This window comes from Grammomys surdaster, unplaced genomic scaffold (genome assembly GCF_004785775.1).
Source record: "Grammomys surdaster isolate TR1022 unplaced genomic scaffold, NIH_TR_1.0 126185, whole genome shotgun sequence".
NCBI lineage: Eukaryota > Metazoa > Chordata > Mammalia > Rodentia > Muridae > Grammomys > Grammomys surdaster.
Genome location: NW_021620991.1, coordinates 6,397,143 through 6,412,751, shown reverse-complemented (window position 1 = coordinate 6,412,751; position 15,609 = coordinate 6,397,143). Strand labels below are relative to the sequence as shown.

The 15,609-nt window shown below is 39.8% G+C and overlaps 1 protein-coding gene across 1 annotated transcript in view; it reads right to left on the bottom strand.

Moving 5' to 3' along the window:
- Positions 1 to 15,609, bottom strand: part of Kif1b (kinesin family member 1B) — a 124,722-nt gene that overhangs the window by 76,417 nt on the left and 32,696 nt on the right. Inside the window, exons 4-11 of the mRNA XM_028757800.1 lie at positions 15,222 to 15,287; positions 10,625 to 10,803; positions 9,908 to 10,019; positions 7,413 to 7,490; positions 6,206 to 6,271; positions 3,725 to 3,800; positions 2,347 to 2,425; positions 1,494 to 1,636 (exon numbers count right to left, since the gene is read on the bottom strand). Of these exons, the coding sequence (XP_028613633.1) occupies positions 1,494 to 1,636; positions 2,347 to 2,425; positions 3,725 to 3,800; positions 6,206 to 6,271; positions 7,413 to 7,490; positions 9,908 to 10,019; positions 10,625 to 10,803; positions 15,222 to 15,287 (799 nt within the window). The remainder of the gene's footprint in view (positions 1 to 1,493; positions 1,637 to 2,346; positions 2,426 to 3,724; positions 3,801 to 6,205; positions 6,272 to 7,412; positions 7,491 to 9,907; positions 10,020 to 10,624; positions 10,804 to 15,221; positions 15,288 to 15,609) is intronic.

The following is a 15,609-nucleotide window of genomic DNA, read 5'->3' as shown; positions in this document are numbered from 1 at the left end:
CTCTTTAATTACAGACAGTTTGGCTAACTAGAAATGAATTTTGTAATTATACAAAGACTCACATTTACAATGCTAATTAAAAAGGAATTTCCCTATTAAATAACTGGATCATAAAGGAAGCAACTCAAGAGGGAAAAAAAAGTGTAGACATAGAAATGATTAAAAGCTCTCGGGTAAAATGTAACCTAAACACGAGAAGCCGCGGCCCCTCATAAAGACACTCCTGGGCATTGTAAGAAAGAAAGATAGAATAATTTTATCAGTAACAGAATCAAAAAAGAGATTATGTTTAAGGTGCCTAGAACAGGGCCAAGTATATTACAGACTTTCAATAAGTATGAGCCTATCAAGTGTGACTAACCTTCCCAAGTATCATTTTGAACTTGATTTAATTACATGGTCAGGAACACTGAAGATGGAGTAGGAGAATCACCTTCAGTGAAGGCATAAACTAAAATTCATTACGTTACTTTGCTAAATGGAGAAGGGTAAAAGCAAGAGACTTGGACTTTCCACCACACTCTGTCTGGGATTTCCCTGTTAGGAATGCTGGCATGCAAAGCTCACTGTAAGGCTGACCCAGCAAAGGCAGATTAGCAAGTCAGTGTACTGGAAATGACCGTGATATACACACATTTGCCTCCACTTCCAGAGTAATCATCGATCAATGGATCAACTAAAGGTAAGCAGGAGGGAAATACAAGAAGGGTCAAAGTTCAGAATCAGCAGCAATAGAGTGGGAACAGAGTAGCATTTGGCATTTGGGAAGATAAAAACATAAAAATTCAGTAATATAGGTTATCATTTTCACAAATTATATTCATTAAAATCCAGGTTCTAATCAATAAGAGCTAAGTTGGAGGAGGGCTTGCAATCTATAAGTATTTGAAAGTATATTATTCTACATTAAAAATAAAAATACCCTTTATTAAATAACCCATATTCTATCTGAATAATCAATACAACAGTACTTCCTGCGAGGCTAGTTCCTGCACTTGACAGGCGTTGGACTTCCCTCCCTCCTTACTCTTCCACAGAGAACAAGGCTCACGAAAGGCCCTCATCTGGAAGCAGGCCTGAGCGGTGACTTCTTACGCCTGTGTTATGACTGCTACACTAGTCCAGGGAGACAAAAGCTTCCAAGGAATACTTTTATGAAGTGGTTAATTTTTCAACATAAATTTAAAATTAAAAAGAAAAAACTTTAAATATCTGGGTACATTCTACACAAGGAAAGTCTGAGATTCCTTCACTGGCACCACCTCATAAAGCCATTTTTACTACCATTTAGTTTCATCAGGTCTCTACAGTCTAGGCTTATTTACTTACTTATTTGAGATAAGGTTTCACTGTGTAGCTCTGGCTGCCCTTGAACTCAGTGAGATCCACCTGCCTCTGCCTCCCAAGTGCCCACCACATCCAACCCTAAGCTTGTTTTAAATATAGGAATCTAGAAAGGAAAATAGGATTCTATATGACCCTAGTTCACTTACTATCAATAATATCTCCCAGCCCCTGAGCACGAAGAAGGTCCTTCAGTCGGGTCACTTCCTCCTTCAGCTCCCGAACCAGCTTGGCATTCGGGTCCTCGTTGATAACAGCATTGCATTTAATTTGTTTTGCACGATCTGCATATCTAGATACAGAAAGAAAACCGATCCTTGCAATTTCTCAGAAGCTCTACTTCTCATAAATAACATGACATTACCTCTACACCAAACATTCTGAGGACTTTAAGAGCCTTGAAAATCAATTATTTGTATGAGGCTTTATAGCACCTTACAGTAGTGACAAAGATTAAGAAGAACTTAGGTGATTGGCTAGGATCACAATAGAAAGAAATATCAGAGAAGGGCGCAAAACCAGTCTGTCGGCCTATAACAGTGTTCTTTTGCTGTATTAAGAATATCTTTAATGGGAGAAGGGAAGATAGTTTCAAATTAAAATATTATGTCTATAAAAATTTAATAATAAACTCCTGGTACTTTTTCAGTGCTACATTTACTAATAATTGCATTTACTTTTTACAACTTAAATATATCTGCAAACTACGTATACAAAGGAATACTTCTATTAATGGAATGAATATTATGGGAAAATCTCATTGTCTAAAAGTTATCCAAATATCTCACTCAAAAATCAAAAAACAAAAGCAAAACAAAACACAACATAACTCTCACTTATCCCAATGAATCTGAAAGCAACATAAGTACACTCCATTATAACAAAAATCATTTTCCCCTTATCATGAGAACAAAGCATCCCATGCCACATACAACACCCCTCACAGTGTAAGAAAAACTGTGGTATATAAACTACTCAGCTGCCGAGATCACAGGAGAGTACCTCAGAGTGCTCAGCGTTTCGTCATAGTTGATGTCTGCCGGGCTGAGAGCAGCAACCATCGCAGTTCGGGAGTTGCCACCTGAGAAAATGAACGCCGAGGACTCACTCACTTTTTAGAAGAAGAATTTTATTTACTGTGTTAAAGCTGACAGCAGATCCTAAAATTTAATCAAAAGCCAACAATATTTTTTTTCTTTTTTGACAAAGTCTTACATAGGCAGGCTGGTTTGAGCTGGTATCTTACTGCCTTCATTTTCTAAGTACTGGGATTATAGCTATGTGCCACCAACCCTGGAACACAGTAAGTTCCTCAATGTTCCCGTGCTGTGCTGCACTCATATTCTGCTTTCCAGCAGTCCTGACTTCAGTTCCTCTCCTCCCTCCCTTAAACAACTCTAGCCAGGTAAGTGTGGCACACGCCTATAACTCCAGACCATGAGGTGGTAACAGGACGTCGGTGCAGCCTGGGTTGTCTATGACCTGGTCTTAAACAAACCAAACACTCTAATCAAGATCTTAACCACTCTCCACGACTGTCCTTAGTGATGGGAAAGTTGGTTGATTACTTGTTCTTAATGAGTAGCAAAAAATGAAGAGAAAGGCTGAAAGGTCAAAAGCCATCAGTAGTAAGGAAGAGCCAGACTGTGCAGAGTGTACCCACTATGGAAAAGTCAAAGGAATAAGAGTGTCAAGTACTCTAAGGAAGGAGCCAGACAGACAGACAGTGGCGAAGAGTGCTAACTGCTGTTGCAGAAAACACTGTTTTCCCAGCACTCTCGGTAGTTTGCAGCCTGCAGCTCTAATTCCAAGGGACCCAATGCTGCCTAAGCTCTGCAGGTCCTGGACATACACGTGGTGTACAAACACTCACGCACATAAAATACATAGACCTTGGTGCGGGGAGGGGGCTCTTAGGAAAGAAAAACATTTGAAGTAGCTGTATGGAGCACAGAAGACAGTACCTGCTCTTCAGTTTGCGTCCTAAAGTAAGTGACTCCAGCCAGGGAAAACCAAATGCAAAATCAGGAAAAGGCAAGAAGCCCTCGAGTGAGCTACTGTGAACCTCTAGACAAGACTCTTCTCCATACAGATGAGGGATAGTGAGCTACATCATCATGCAACTTTAAAAAGACAGCTACAGGGCTGGAGAGATGGCGCAGGGGTTAAGAGCACTGACAGCTCTTCCTGAGGACCTGAGTTCAACTCCCAGCAACCACACGGTGGCTCACAACCATCTTTGATGGGATCTGATGCCCTCCCTCTTCTAGTGTGTGTCTGAAGACAGCTGCAGTGTACTCATAGCAACAAAAATAAATAAATCTAAAAAAAAAAAAAAAAAGACAACTACAAAGTTAACTTGTACTCGCGGTCAACATACCTAGATTTTCTCGAAGGAGCCAAGTAAGTACAGAATCCCTATAAGGAATAAAATCGGTTTTCTTCTTCTTCTTACTCTATAAAAGGGAAGAGAATAATGTTAGCAACACTATGGGGGGAAATTCACATGAATAGCAAACCAGTCTAAAACTCTGAAGTAAATCTAACTGTAATGGCATTCTGCCATGACTGAAATGTACTACTTACAGGTCAATTCTTCAAAAAGCACATAAATTTCTTTTAGCATTTCATTTTTAAATCTTTATAACAGAAAAAAAAATCAAGAGAGTAGTATTACAATGTACACGGAAGACTTACCATGTAGCTCTAACCATTATTAATATTTTGTCATTACCCAAACACTTGAGTAAACTGTAGGCACAAGTCTCAATACTTCAGCAGATATATAGTATATAGCATATAAGGAACAAATTTAGTAAATTTAACAACATAATACTATTATCTAATATTCCATCCATGTCTTTAGACCATGGCTTTAAAATATTTATTTTAAAGGAAATTTAGTATTTAACTTGTCAACACTGAGGCACATTATCTTTGACAAGCAGTTAAAAAACAGCATAACCAAAATTAGCACTGAGACACTAAGTAACACCAAGTTTCACTCCCAAAAGGAGAGAGCCAACCACCAAATGTTCTCAAACATCTGCTCATGGACACCTGCAGACACCTGTCCACAACAATAATTTAAAAAACCTTTAAAAACAAATACCCCAAAGTGGGAAAAAGAAAACAAATCAAGCATGTGAATACCAAAGATTTTGATGTAAATACTGCATCTACCTGGCTTTCTTTAATATAATTCTTAATTATTAGGTGATCTGAATATCTTTTTTGTGCAGAATAATAACAAAAACTTTTATTAGGGCATTTGTATAGAAATATAAGGAAGAGAAAACATATACTACTGGGTAAAAGAAGATACAGTCTTTTCTAGCCTCAGTTAAAACTTTAAATTGATTCTATAGCCAGCCTTTACTTTATCTTAGTACAATCAGATAGCAGGAAGACATGTCTTAAACTCCTCATCAACTTCTATGATAGGGAATAAGTAAAACAGTTCACATATATTAATAATATATAAACTTGTTTCGTCTTACTTGTTTCCAATAATTTCAACAAATTAGCTATGCTTTAGAACAAGACTCCAAAGAACTTTAACTTAGTACGCTGGGTGGATTACAGAGCTATGGGGACAGCCACAGATCAGTGGGATAAACATCATGACATCATGTAGACGCTTCCTCAAATCTCTTTCTTGTTCCTTTATTTTTATCCCTTCTCCAAAGTACTTTATGTTCCTTCATTAATTCTAGTGTGAAGCCTCATGATTCACAGCCACCCTAAATAATCATTCTAAATTCCAAAGCCAGAAAAAAAATGACAAAACCTTTTGGAAGGTTCTATTCTAACTTATGCCCTATTTCTCCTCTCACAGTGCTAAAGCCATAGAGCCGCTCATTAAGCCAGTTCAGCGTGACCAATCCCCACCGTACCTTGCTTGTGCAGTTATCCTGCAAATGAAAGCATTTAAAGGAGAGAAAAGGAACATGGGATAAGCCTCTAGAATAAATGGAAATCAAACACTTTCTAGGGACAAGAAGAGATTTAATTCTTTTTAGTGATTCAAAGGACCAATTAAATTAGAGCATACAAAAACTACCCTGGCTCTTAAATTTAAATAATGAAGACCATACAAAATTGGGTTTAGCTTTAATATGTCAGTATTGCAAAAAGAAAGACCATTTAATCTAAGTATGCAGTGCAGACAATGATGGTCTGTTAAGATTATGATGGCACTGAAAACTTACAATGTGTTGCTGTCTTCAGGCGGTAGCACTATAACACAAGGCACTGGCTGTAGAAATGCCGGTGGACACAAACCTATACCGCCAGTCACATGGGACACATCACACTCACAATTAGGCTCAATCCATGGCACCTGGTGACTGAGACTCACTGGCAGATCGCATACTATTTCCCCATTGTTTTAGGGTGTCCTGTCTACTTACGACGACAAAGGCAGCGAATGGCACGTTTCTAAGAATGCATTCATCTCATTAAGTGATACGTGACTGTACTTTAAGAATATGTATTATTGGCTTCTAAATCAACATCACTCTCCAAAGCCACATTGTTCAAAATACTCCCAAAACACGTATTCTAACATGAGAGACTACACGGGGACCTACAAAACTACATGTGGCTACTAGTATGAGGTGTGAAGTAAGGCTCAAAAGCTTTACGTTTTAGGTCCCTGCTGTAGGTCAGACAGCTACAGCTGCTGCCATTCTCCTTTCAGTTCAAAGTCAAAGTACATCATACTCCAGTCCTGCCTGAAAACCATGTTATAAATCACATAAAAAGGCCAGACCCAGTAGGACCTTCCTAAAGAAGCACGGTATCAGCAAGCTCACGTGCTGAGCACACACTTCCTCTTAGAGTGAGACAGGAAACTTACCACCTCTGCCAAGGCCGAAATGACTTTGCCCAAAGTTGTAAGAGACTTATTAATATTTGCGCCTTCCTAAAATAAACAGCAAACATGAAAGATTTACAACAAAGAATTTCTACTACTGCACACCACTCATAGTGCTGCAAGCTGAGTATATCTGCTTCTTCATGACATAAGTTCTAAAGACTCCTGCAGCCTTTGGTCTTTCCTCTGCTCACTTGGTAACACACACCCAACTCCTAATCCTTTCTGCATTCAAGATGCTTATGCTGCAGAATCTTACAGAGGCAAGCCTTCCTCCCACAGCTCACCAACATGAAAGGCCTGTCCTTGTTAAACAGTATCTCCGTCAAAGTCCACACTTGCTCTTACATCTGTATCTTGCATAGCCTATTCTCATTACTAGCTCTCCCACCTGGCCAAACTCTGCCCATCTCTCCAAATATAATATAATCCTTTCTTGACCATAAACTCTTTTGTATTTCGTTATCTAACTTAGCATTTCATTGAAATTACAGGTCAATAGTTGGAATTTTTGCATTAAAAATTAAATTTAAAAATTAGGTTTGGGGGCTGGAGAGATGGCTCAGTGATTAAGAGCACTGACTGCTCTTCCAGAGGTCCTGAGTTCAATTCCCAGAAACCACATGGTGGCTCAAAATTATCTGTAATGGTATCTGATGCTGTCTTCTGGTGTGTCTGAAGACAATGACAATATACTCACATATATTAAACAAACAAACAAACAAACAAATAAATAAATAAGGTTTGTATGTCACATAGTCTCTGGTGCAATTCTGCCACTGCAGCATAAAAACTGTCTTGGAGGCTAGGGATATAGCTCAATTGGCAAGTAATGTGCTTGACCAGCCCACACAAAGCACCAGGTCCTATTTCCAAGACCACATAAGAGACATGGTAGCATATGCCTATAATCTTAACACTCAGGAGATGGAGGCAGGAGGATAAGAGTTCAAGCTCAGTCTGGCTACTTGTTAAGTTCAAGGCCAGACTAGACTATCTGAGAACCTGTATCAAAATAAGTAATATAGTAAATGTCACTATAAACAATACATAAATTAAAAGATACAGCAATCTTTTGATAGAATTTTATTTATAAAACTAGGCAATATGTAAGTTCAGCCCCTAGCCATAGTTTTAGACTCGTGAAACAAAACACTGACTGACTAGACCATTTTACTAAAAGAAATACCTTTAATCGAGTTCCTTTGGCACCAGTTGAATCAGCTCGTTCACTTCCTGCTAGATCCACCAAGCTGATTTTACTGACCTAGGTAAAAACAATCACATGAAAGTTAAACAAGATAGCTAGGTGTGGCTGCACATGACTGTGATCCTAATACTCAGGAGGCAGAGGCAAGAGGACTCTCCATGAGCTCAAAGGCGGTATTCTCTATATAGTGATGAGTTCAAGATTTAACCAAAAACAAAACAAACAGTAGTTTTTATACCCAGGAGGCATAGACAGGTGGATTTCTGTGAATTCCAGGCCAGTCTAGTCTCCATAGCAAGTTTCAGGCCTCAGGCCAGCCAGGGGTACATAGTGAGGCTGTCCACTGACTTCTGTATGTGCATGCTATGTACACGCATGGACATACACACACAACATGTCCACAGACATACACACAAAGCCCATTAAACTAGCATATGAAACACTAAGCACTGAATAAATAGAGCTTTTACAGACTTATGGTGGCAATAATTATTTTGAAAATTATTTAGCTATTTCTTAAGAAGCTAAGTATGCCTTTAATACCAGCACTCAGGAGATAGAAGCAGGAAGATCTCTGTGAGTTCAAGGCCAGTCTGGTCTACACAGTGAGTTCCAGGACAGCCAGAGCTACATAGTAGAGACCCTGACTCAAAAGATCAAACAAAACAAACAAACAAACAAAAAACCCCCAACCAGAATCTAAACACACATCTGCCACAAGACTCAATTCTACTCTTAAGTATTCACCAATATAAATAAAAACAAAATAAAAATCACACTGCCAGCTGTGCACAGTGTATCTAACCTGTAACCTCAATACTTGGTGGGCAAGAGAAACACGAAGCTGAGTGAGTTCCAGGTCAGCCTGGACTAAAGAATGAAACAAGGACTCAGAAAAACAAGAAACAAAACAAATCTCCACACACATGTACACAAATCTCATAGGGCCAAATTATGAGGCAAAATTAAATAATGGAGTAGTTGTAAGCAATGAAAAGGAACCAACTATAGACAGAACACAAATAAACACCAAAATCATTATGAGCTTGTGTGTGTGTGTGTCCCGTACATAAAACTATACTAAATATAAACTAATCTATAGTGACGAAAACACATTTAGAACTGTCTGGATGATGTAGAAGAGGAGATAGAGAAATACTACAAAGTCATGAGACAACTCTTTGGAGTAACAGAAATTCCCAGTATGCTAATTATTTCACATATGTAAGCATTCATCAGAAATGGTCAAATTTTATACTCTGAATATGTGTAGGTATTATACACCTTTATAATTCCTCAATGAAATTGTTCAAAAATTTTCAGAACAGTCTAAACAAAAGTATCTAGAAGGAATATCCTGGGTTCAATTAACTGAAACAAAAATAGTTTCTAAGCATAAAACGATCCTAGCTTTTAGTGACAACACTATAGAGAGCACTCGCCTTACAAGGTAAAAGGCAGAGAATCCATCTAACTACTGCTACGGTAAGTCTAGATTCGCAGCCCAGCGGTGTCGCACTCATCTAACAGGAATGAGGCCCTATGTTCGTTTCCGAGCACCCCAACCCACCCCACCCCAGCTGAAAGAAACCTCTGATTTTAAGTTTCATCATCATAATTATTTTTATTAGTTAAAACAACAAAATTAACAAACACTGAGTGGCTCCTTGGTGTCAGACACTGTTATATGCATTTAACCTACATTAATATTAATATTTAATCCTTTTAACAACTCTCTCAAGTTGTTACAGAAGGAGAAATCAGAAGCACGAGGAGTAAGGTAGTTTGCTAAATGTTATGTAAATAAAAAGTAACAAACCCATGACTCAGAGCATGCGACTTCATTCCAAGCTCCGTAATATTTAACCACTAACGAGAGGAGAAATCAGTAATCCAAAATGGCTGGAGAGAGCTTTGCCTAGCATGTCTGACCTGCTTCTGTCCTTGATACAGAAAAACGGACAGCGACAAAGGAAACCAGGACTAAGAATGGCTCAAGTGTAGAGTGTTTACCCTCATGCAATAGGCTGAGTTCAGTCCTCAGTAACGAAAACAAACAAAAAGCAAAGGAAGGTATTTAAACAGTATCAGAGTCGTTTCTGAGTTATTTCCCAGGAGTGAAGCGTCCTCTGCGTGCCTAATCACATGCAGACATCACTGCAATATCTTTATCATCAAACATTACTGTTGTTTAGTCAAGAGGAAAAGGTGTTTTCTCCCAACAGAACCACTTAACTGTTTTGCATAAAATAAACTATTTTCCCAAAGTTTTAAATTTTGTTAACTATGTTTTCTATCTTTCAGCTCCATGAAAGACCTAGCACAGTAAAAACTGGTGTAGGGTAAATGGTGAGGAGAATTAAAAACCACTCCCATTAAGGGAGAGAACGACACTGATCCTGTAAAAGGAAGTAAAAGGAAGCTCTCCACAAAATCCCTTCACAAAATCCCTAAGCGAGCAGAAGTTCTCTCACCTTCTCAGTAGAAAGGTTCGTCTCAGGGTCCTGTTTCTTCTGGGTAAAAACAATGGTGAACACAGCGTGGGAACGGCTGCTTGTCTCATTCATGTTGGTAGCTGCCACGGTCCTAAACAAACCAAAGGTGACCGTGACCGTTTGACAAGAGAATTCTTCCATCAGAGTTACAATAGATAGCAGCAGGCTCTATACAACTGTGCATAACAATCACAGACAACAGCCTTAACCTTACTGAGATGAAAGGACTGTCACTTACACAATTGCTTCAAATGCTGTCTTCTTTGTGAGCCCATCAAGTTACCCCACAACTCAAAAGGCTCCCCATCAGGGCCACGTTTCATACTCCAGCTATCCCTTTAGTAATCACCAGAGCATTTAATTCTTATTCCTAACTGGCTCATTTATTCAAGAATCAGTCACTATCACAACGTCATCTAGACATTACAGTTAACATTTACCATGACTTAATCAATATCTAAGGGTGAGCTTAACCAAAGTTCTGACCTGTGTCAACAATGCAGCATTTTAATGAGAAGACAGCTACGTATATCGCAGCCTATACCTCTCCAGCACAGCCAGACTCAAAGGCTCTACAACTAAGGCAACTTTCATAGCTACAACGTTGTTTTACACTGAAAACTAAAGAACCTCACAATATGCCAAAGGATTAGCACTGGTCTATTTATCTATTTATCAGTCTATTCCCTACCATACCTGGCTTTGTTCCCAGCATCCATGAGGTCAGCAATGTCAGTGTAGGAAGTGACCGCCAGCTTGGACAGATCCTCCACATAGGGCCCAAGAAGCGGGTGTTCACGCACACGCAAATTACCCTTGTTTTTGGGATTCAGCAAATCTCGTACTCTCTCACAGTAAATTTCCATGTAGCTCACCTAGGAACATTTTATTAAAGTAAATCAAAGGATCTAGAAAAGATACATACACATTAAACACTTTTTCAAAGCTAAACATAGTGATATAGACCTTGAAAACTCAGTATTCAGGAGGTGGAGATGGAGGGAACATGCATTCAAAGTCAGCCTGGACTAAAAAAAAAAAAAAAAAGATTCTGTCTCATTTTTAAAAAAATTCTCAAAAGTTGTACAAGTGTAGGTCAAAACACCATAGCCCTGGGTCCTTTATTCTATTGGCAATGTGTGCAGATATCATGTGCATGGGTCAGAAGTAGTCTTTCTCAAGAAGGAAGAGGCAAACAGGTACACATAATGGTTATTTTTCTTAGGCAGAAAATATATATTTTAGTAGAACTTTATTAATAAAGTTAGTAGTAACTTTATTAGACCCCTCTCTTTTGAAGCAGGGTCTTTATAGCTAAGCCAGGCCTCAACTTGCAATCCTCCTGCCTTAGCCTCCCACGTACTAAGATTATGGGAATGTACGATCTCACCCAGCTTTGTTGATATTTTAAAAGTCCATATTATTGTCAGTATTGAAGCTTAAGTGAGGTTATTCCAAGAGCCTGAAAATTAATATTTCTATCTCTCTTTTTTTTAAATGTACTTATTTTATGTGCATTGGTGTGTGGTCTGCATGTATACCTATAAGGATCTCAGACAGTTGTGAGCCACAACGTGGTTGCTTGGAGTTGAACCTGGGTCCTCTGGAAGAAGAGCCAGTGCTCTGAGCCCATCAATTAATATTTTTATCAGAATTAAAACCAAGGAATACTACTCAGAGCAGAGGTAACAAGAGAGCAATGACTGGCTCTTCTGTTCCGCGTGCGTTCAGGTGGGCACACCTGTGGACGTGCATGTGGTCAGTCTCATCTTGGGGGTCTCTCCTCAGACACCATACATGTTTTTAGTTAGTTTTGTTTTTGTTTTTGATAGGGTCTCTCACTGGCATGGAACATCTGGTAAGAGAGCAGCAGGGAACTGGGTGTGCCTGTCTGCTTGGAGCTGGTATTCCATGTTCACACTACCATCCTGGCTCCTTTACAGCAAACACTTTGAATTGAGCTGTCTCCCCTGCCCAGTAACTAACACTTTAAGATTGACCACAGTGCTATTAACTATGGATACTGCATCCACCAGAAGGAGTGATGGTTAATCACTGACAATGGCTTAAGAAGACTTAGGAAGGCTCAGAGGATGCACTCCATGCATTCTTGTCCCATCTACAGGACACAGCTATGGTGGTGGTAAAGGAATCATGCTGTAATTTCCTAATCTGAAGCAGAACTGGTCCAGTCAATTCCCTTTCCTCTAATCCCATGCTCATCAAATCATCAGGATTTCCACAAAAAGCCAATATGCTGGTCGTGCAAATGAGTAGTTTTTCCTCATAGGAAAGTAGGAAAGCACATGTTGGATTCATAAGATCAATCAAATGAACTTTACTGAGTCTGAACTTTGCGCAAACCTAAGCAACAGTTGAACGCTCAGCCCCAAGTGAACAGCTGTATCACCCCATCCACGGTTCAGGGAACACAGTGGAAGAGAGGTCAGAATGACGTAAGAACTGGAGGAAGGGGTACAATGTTGTAGAACTCTGGCTTCTGGGCGTGGCATGGCCACTCACTCATGAACTCACAAGGTCTATGATGACCTGTACAATATTGAGACTGTCAACATCTGAAATGGAAAGGAAGGAGTTCACAAATCCCTATCCCTCTCTGAGAATTCACAGGCAGTTGAGTTGCTAGAGGGTAGGGCCCATGAGGTTCCATCCCTCCCTGAGGATATGCATAATGGTTGCTAAGGACAAAGAGACATTTTCTTCAGCACTGAAGCTGCTGCTAAGTTGCCTGTGCTTCTGTAAATAATCCTTACCCAGGTTCCTGTAACTCAAACTGGACTCATTGGGTCACAACCTCCCCCAAGACGACATAGAGGAAGGACTAATTCAAAATCAGGATCAACGAAAATGGAAGAAAGAAAAGAAAGGTTGATAAGAGAGAATACGATCAAGATACACTATATAAGAATATGAAAATATAATAAAACACATTATACGTGTTATTGTATGCTAATAAAAATAAAAGTATAAAATGTACATACACATAAGGGAGGTTTTTTTAAAATGGGATTTTCAGATTTTTACTTATATTTATGTTTGTATATCTGCTTGTATATATCCCTCAGAATGCAGTTGCTGGAAGAGGCCAGCAGATAAAATCAGATCCCCTAGACTTAGAGTTGCAGGCTATTGTGAGCCACTTGACCCGGTGCTAGGAACCAAACTTGGGTCCTGTGGAAGAGCAGCAAGGACTCTTAATTGCTGAGCCATTTCTTCAGCCCCAATACTAGGGCTTTTCTTTTCTCATTTGTGTGTGTGTGTGGTGTGAAGATGCGCATGGCCCGCGGTTCCATGCTGAAATCTGCTCATCCTCTCCTGTTCCTCCTCCCTGTCCACTGAAGCAGGTCTCAGAACAGGAGACAGCTCTCCCTGGTATGGCCTGTCCTGCTACCTGGCCTCCTTGAGATCCTGACAGTGCTCGCTGGTATGGCCTGTCCTGCTACCTGGCTTCCCTGAGATCCTGACTTAGGAGAGCACCACCACCTACGAGGCATTTCTACGAGCTCTGGGGTCTGAGCTCTGGTCCTCATGCCTACACAAAAGCAAGTATATTAACCACTGAGCCATCTCTTTAGCACCTACAGTGAAGTATTATTCAGCCACAAGGATGGATGAAGTTATATTAATTGCAGGAAGATAGGTGTAACTAGAGATCATATAAAAATAAACCAAACTCAGAAATTTAAAAATGTCTAACTTTGTTTCTCCATCCCTTACCTACTCCAGTGCTGGAGAGAGTCCAGGGCCATCAACATGCAAAGCAAGCATCCTAATGCTGACTACATCCCCAGCCCGAGTCTGCCTTTGAAGGATGGATTTGTCTTGATAAAGCTTTACTTCAGACTTTAAGCACATGAATCTGAAGTGTGTGGTAAACCACATTATGTCACAGTATGATGCTTCCTAGAAAGAAGACTCTTCTGCACCACCGCTTTTTGGGCATACAAAAATCAATCCTTGCCTTTCTTAATTTTAAAATGTTAAAGATAACATTTTCCGGGTGCCTAAAACAGAGCCTTTTTCTTTCATTCTGAACTGTGCTTCTACATAGCATTTTAAAAGACCAAGTTTAAGCTGGGCAGTGGCAGCATGTGCCTTTAGTCCCAGCATTCAAGAGGCAGAGACAGGCAGATCTCTATTAGTTTAGGGCCAGCCTGGTCTACAAAGTAAGTTCCAGGACAACCAGAGCTACACACCTTGCAGGAAGAGCTATAGGTGGATGTGAGCTCCCTGATGTGGGTCCTGGGAATAAAATTCAGAGCTTCTGCAAGAGCAAGCCTCATCCTTAGCTCCTGAGCGTCTCTCCAGCCCCAAATGGCAAAGATTTAAAATAAAACCGCTAAGTATTTAAAAACAAAAAAACAAACAAACAAAAAAAACATGGTTGCCAATTTCTCCTGGAAGAATGAAAGCTGCTACAGTCTTGCTTTCTAAAAGGCCATTTGTCAATCAAATATATCGCCAGATACATATTAATACCCAAATTATACAGAACTCTGAACAATTTCCTAATTGCAACATTATTCAATATAATCAAAACTTAGAAACAGTCTAGACCCATAAGATTACGGATAGTTTAACTGAATAGAAACAGTCACAACTGAGAGCCATTTAACACAATGGGGTGGCAGTGTAGCTGAGGCAGGGAGCGCCCACTTAGAATTCTAGCACTGGGGAGGCAGAGGCAGGTAGATCTCTGTGAATTCCAGTCCAGCCTGGTCAACGTCAAGAGTTCCAGGATACCCAGGACTACACCCAGAGACCTTATCTTTAAAAAACAAAAAAACAAAATCTCCAGGAGCTCAGTGAGACAGCTCAGCAGGTAAAGGCCCTTCCCACCAAGCTTCACAACACGAGTCCAATCCCTGGGATCCACATAGTGGAAGGAGAGAATCCACTATGGCAGCCAACTTCCATTCTTATACCATGGCACTCTATTGTATAGGCATGCACATACATAAATACACACAATAGGTAGACAGACAGACAGACAGACAGACAGACAGACAAAATAAATGAAGAAGTAATAGAGGAAATCTGGACATGGTGGCACATGTTTATAATCCTAGCACTCAGTAGGCAGAGGCAGACAGATCTTTGTGAGTTTCAGGCCAGCTGGTTCTACATAGTGACTTCCATCTACACTGATACACTGAGACCAGGACTGAATTAAGAGACCCAGAACAGAGAGAGGGTAGGGGGAAGAAGGAGAGGAAGGAGGAATGGAGGAATTGGAATACAAAAGTCTGGTTTCGGTAACAGTTATACTCACCTCCACAGAGTAAGACATTTCTTCATTACAGTTGTCATTGATCTTTTCAAAAAGTTCTTCACACAACTAGGAAAGCAGAATGAAAAGAACTGTGAACAGTCCAAACCAGACAGATGTACTGTAGTAACCACAGTGTTAGATGGGTTAATAAGATAGTCTTTCTTTTTCTCTCTAAATGGACATGTCATACACTTCAAACAACATTTTAAATAAAAATGTTATACTCTGATAGGCTCCTAATTGTTACTCTCCTTCAACAATAGAAAACTGATAACTCCTTAGGAAGAAAACCCCATTCATCCAAATCTGATTCTTCATACTGTATTCGTGAAACTAGTAAGATATCACTCCAGCAATAAAACTGACTCAAAATGAGCACAAACTTAGG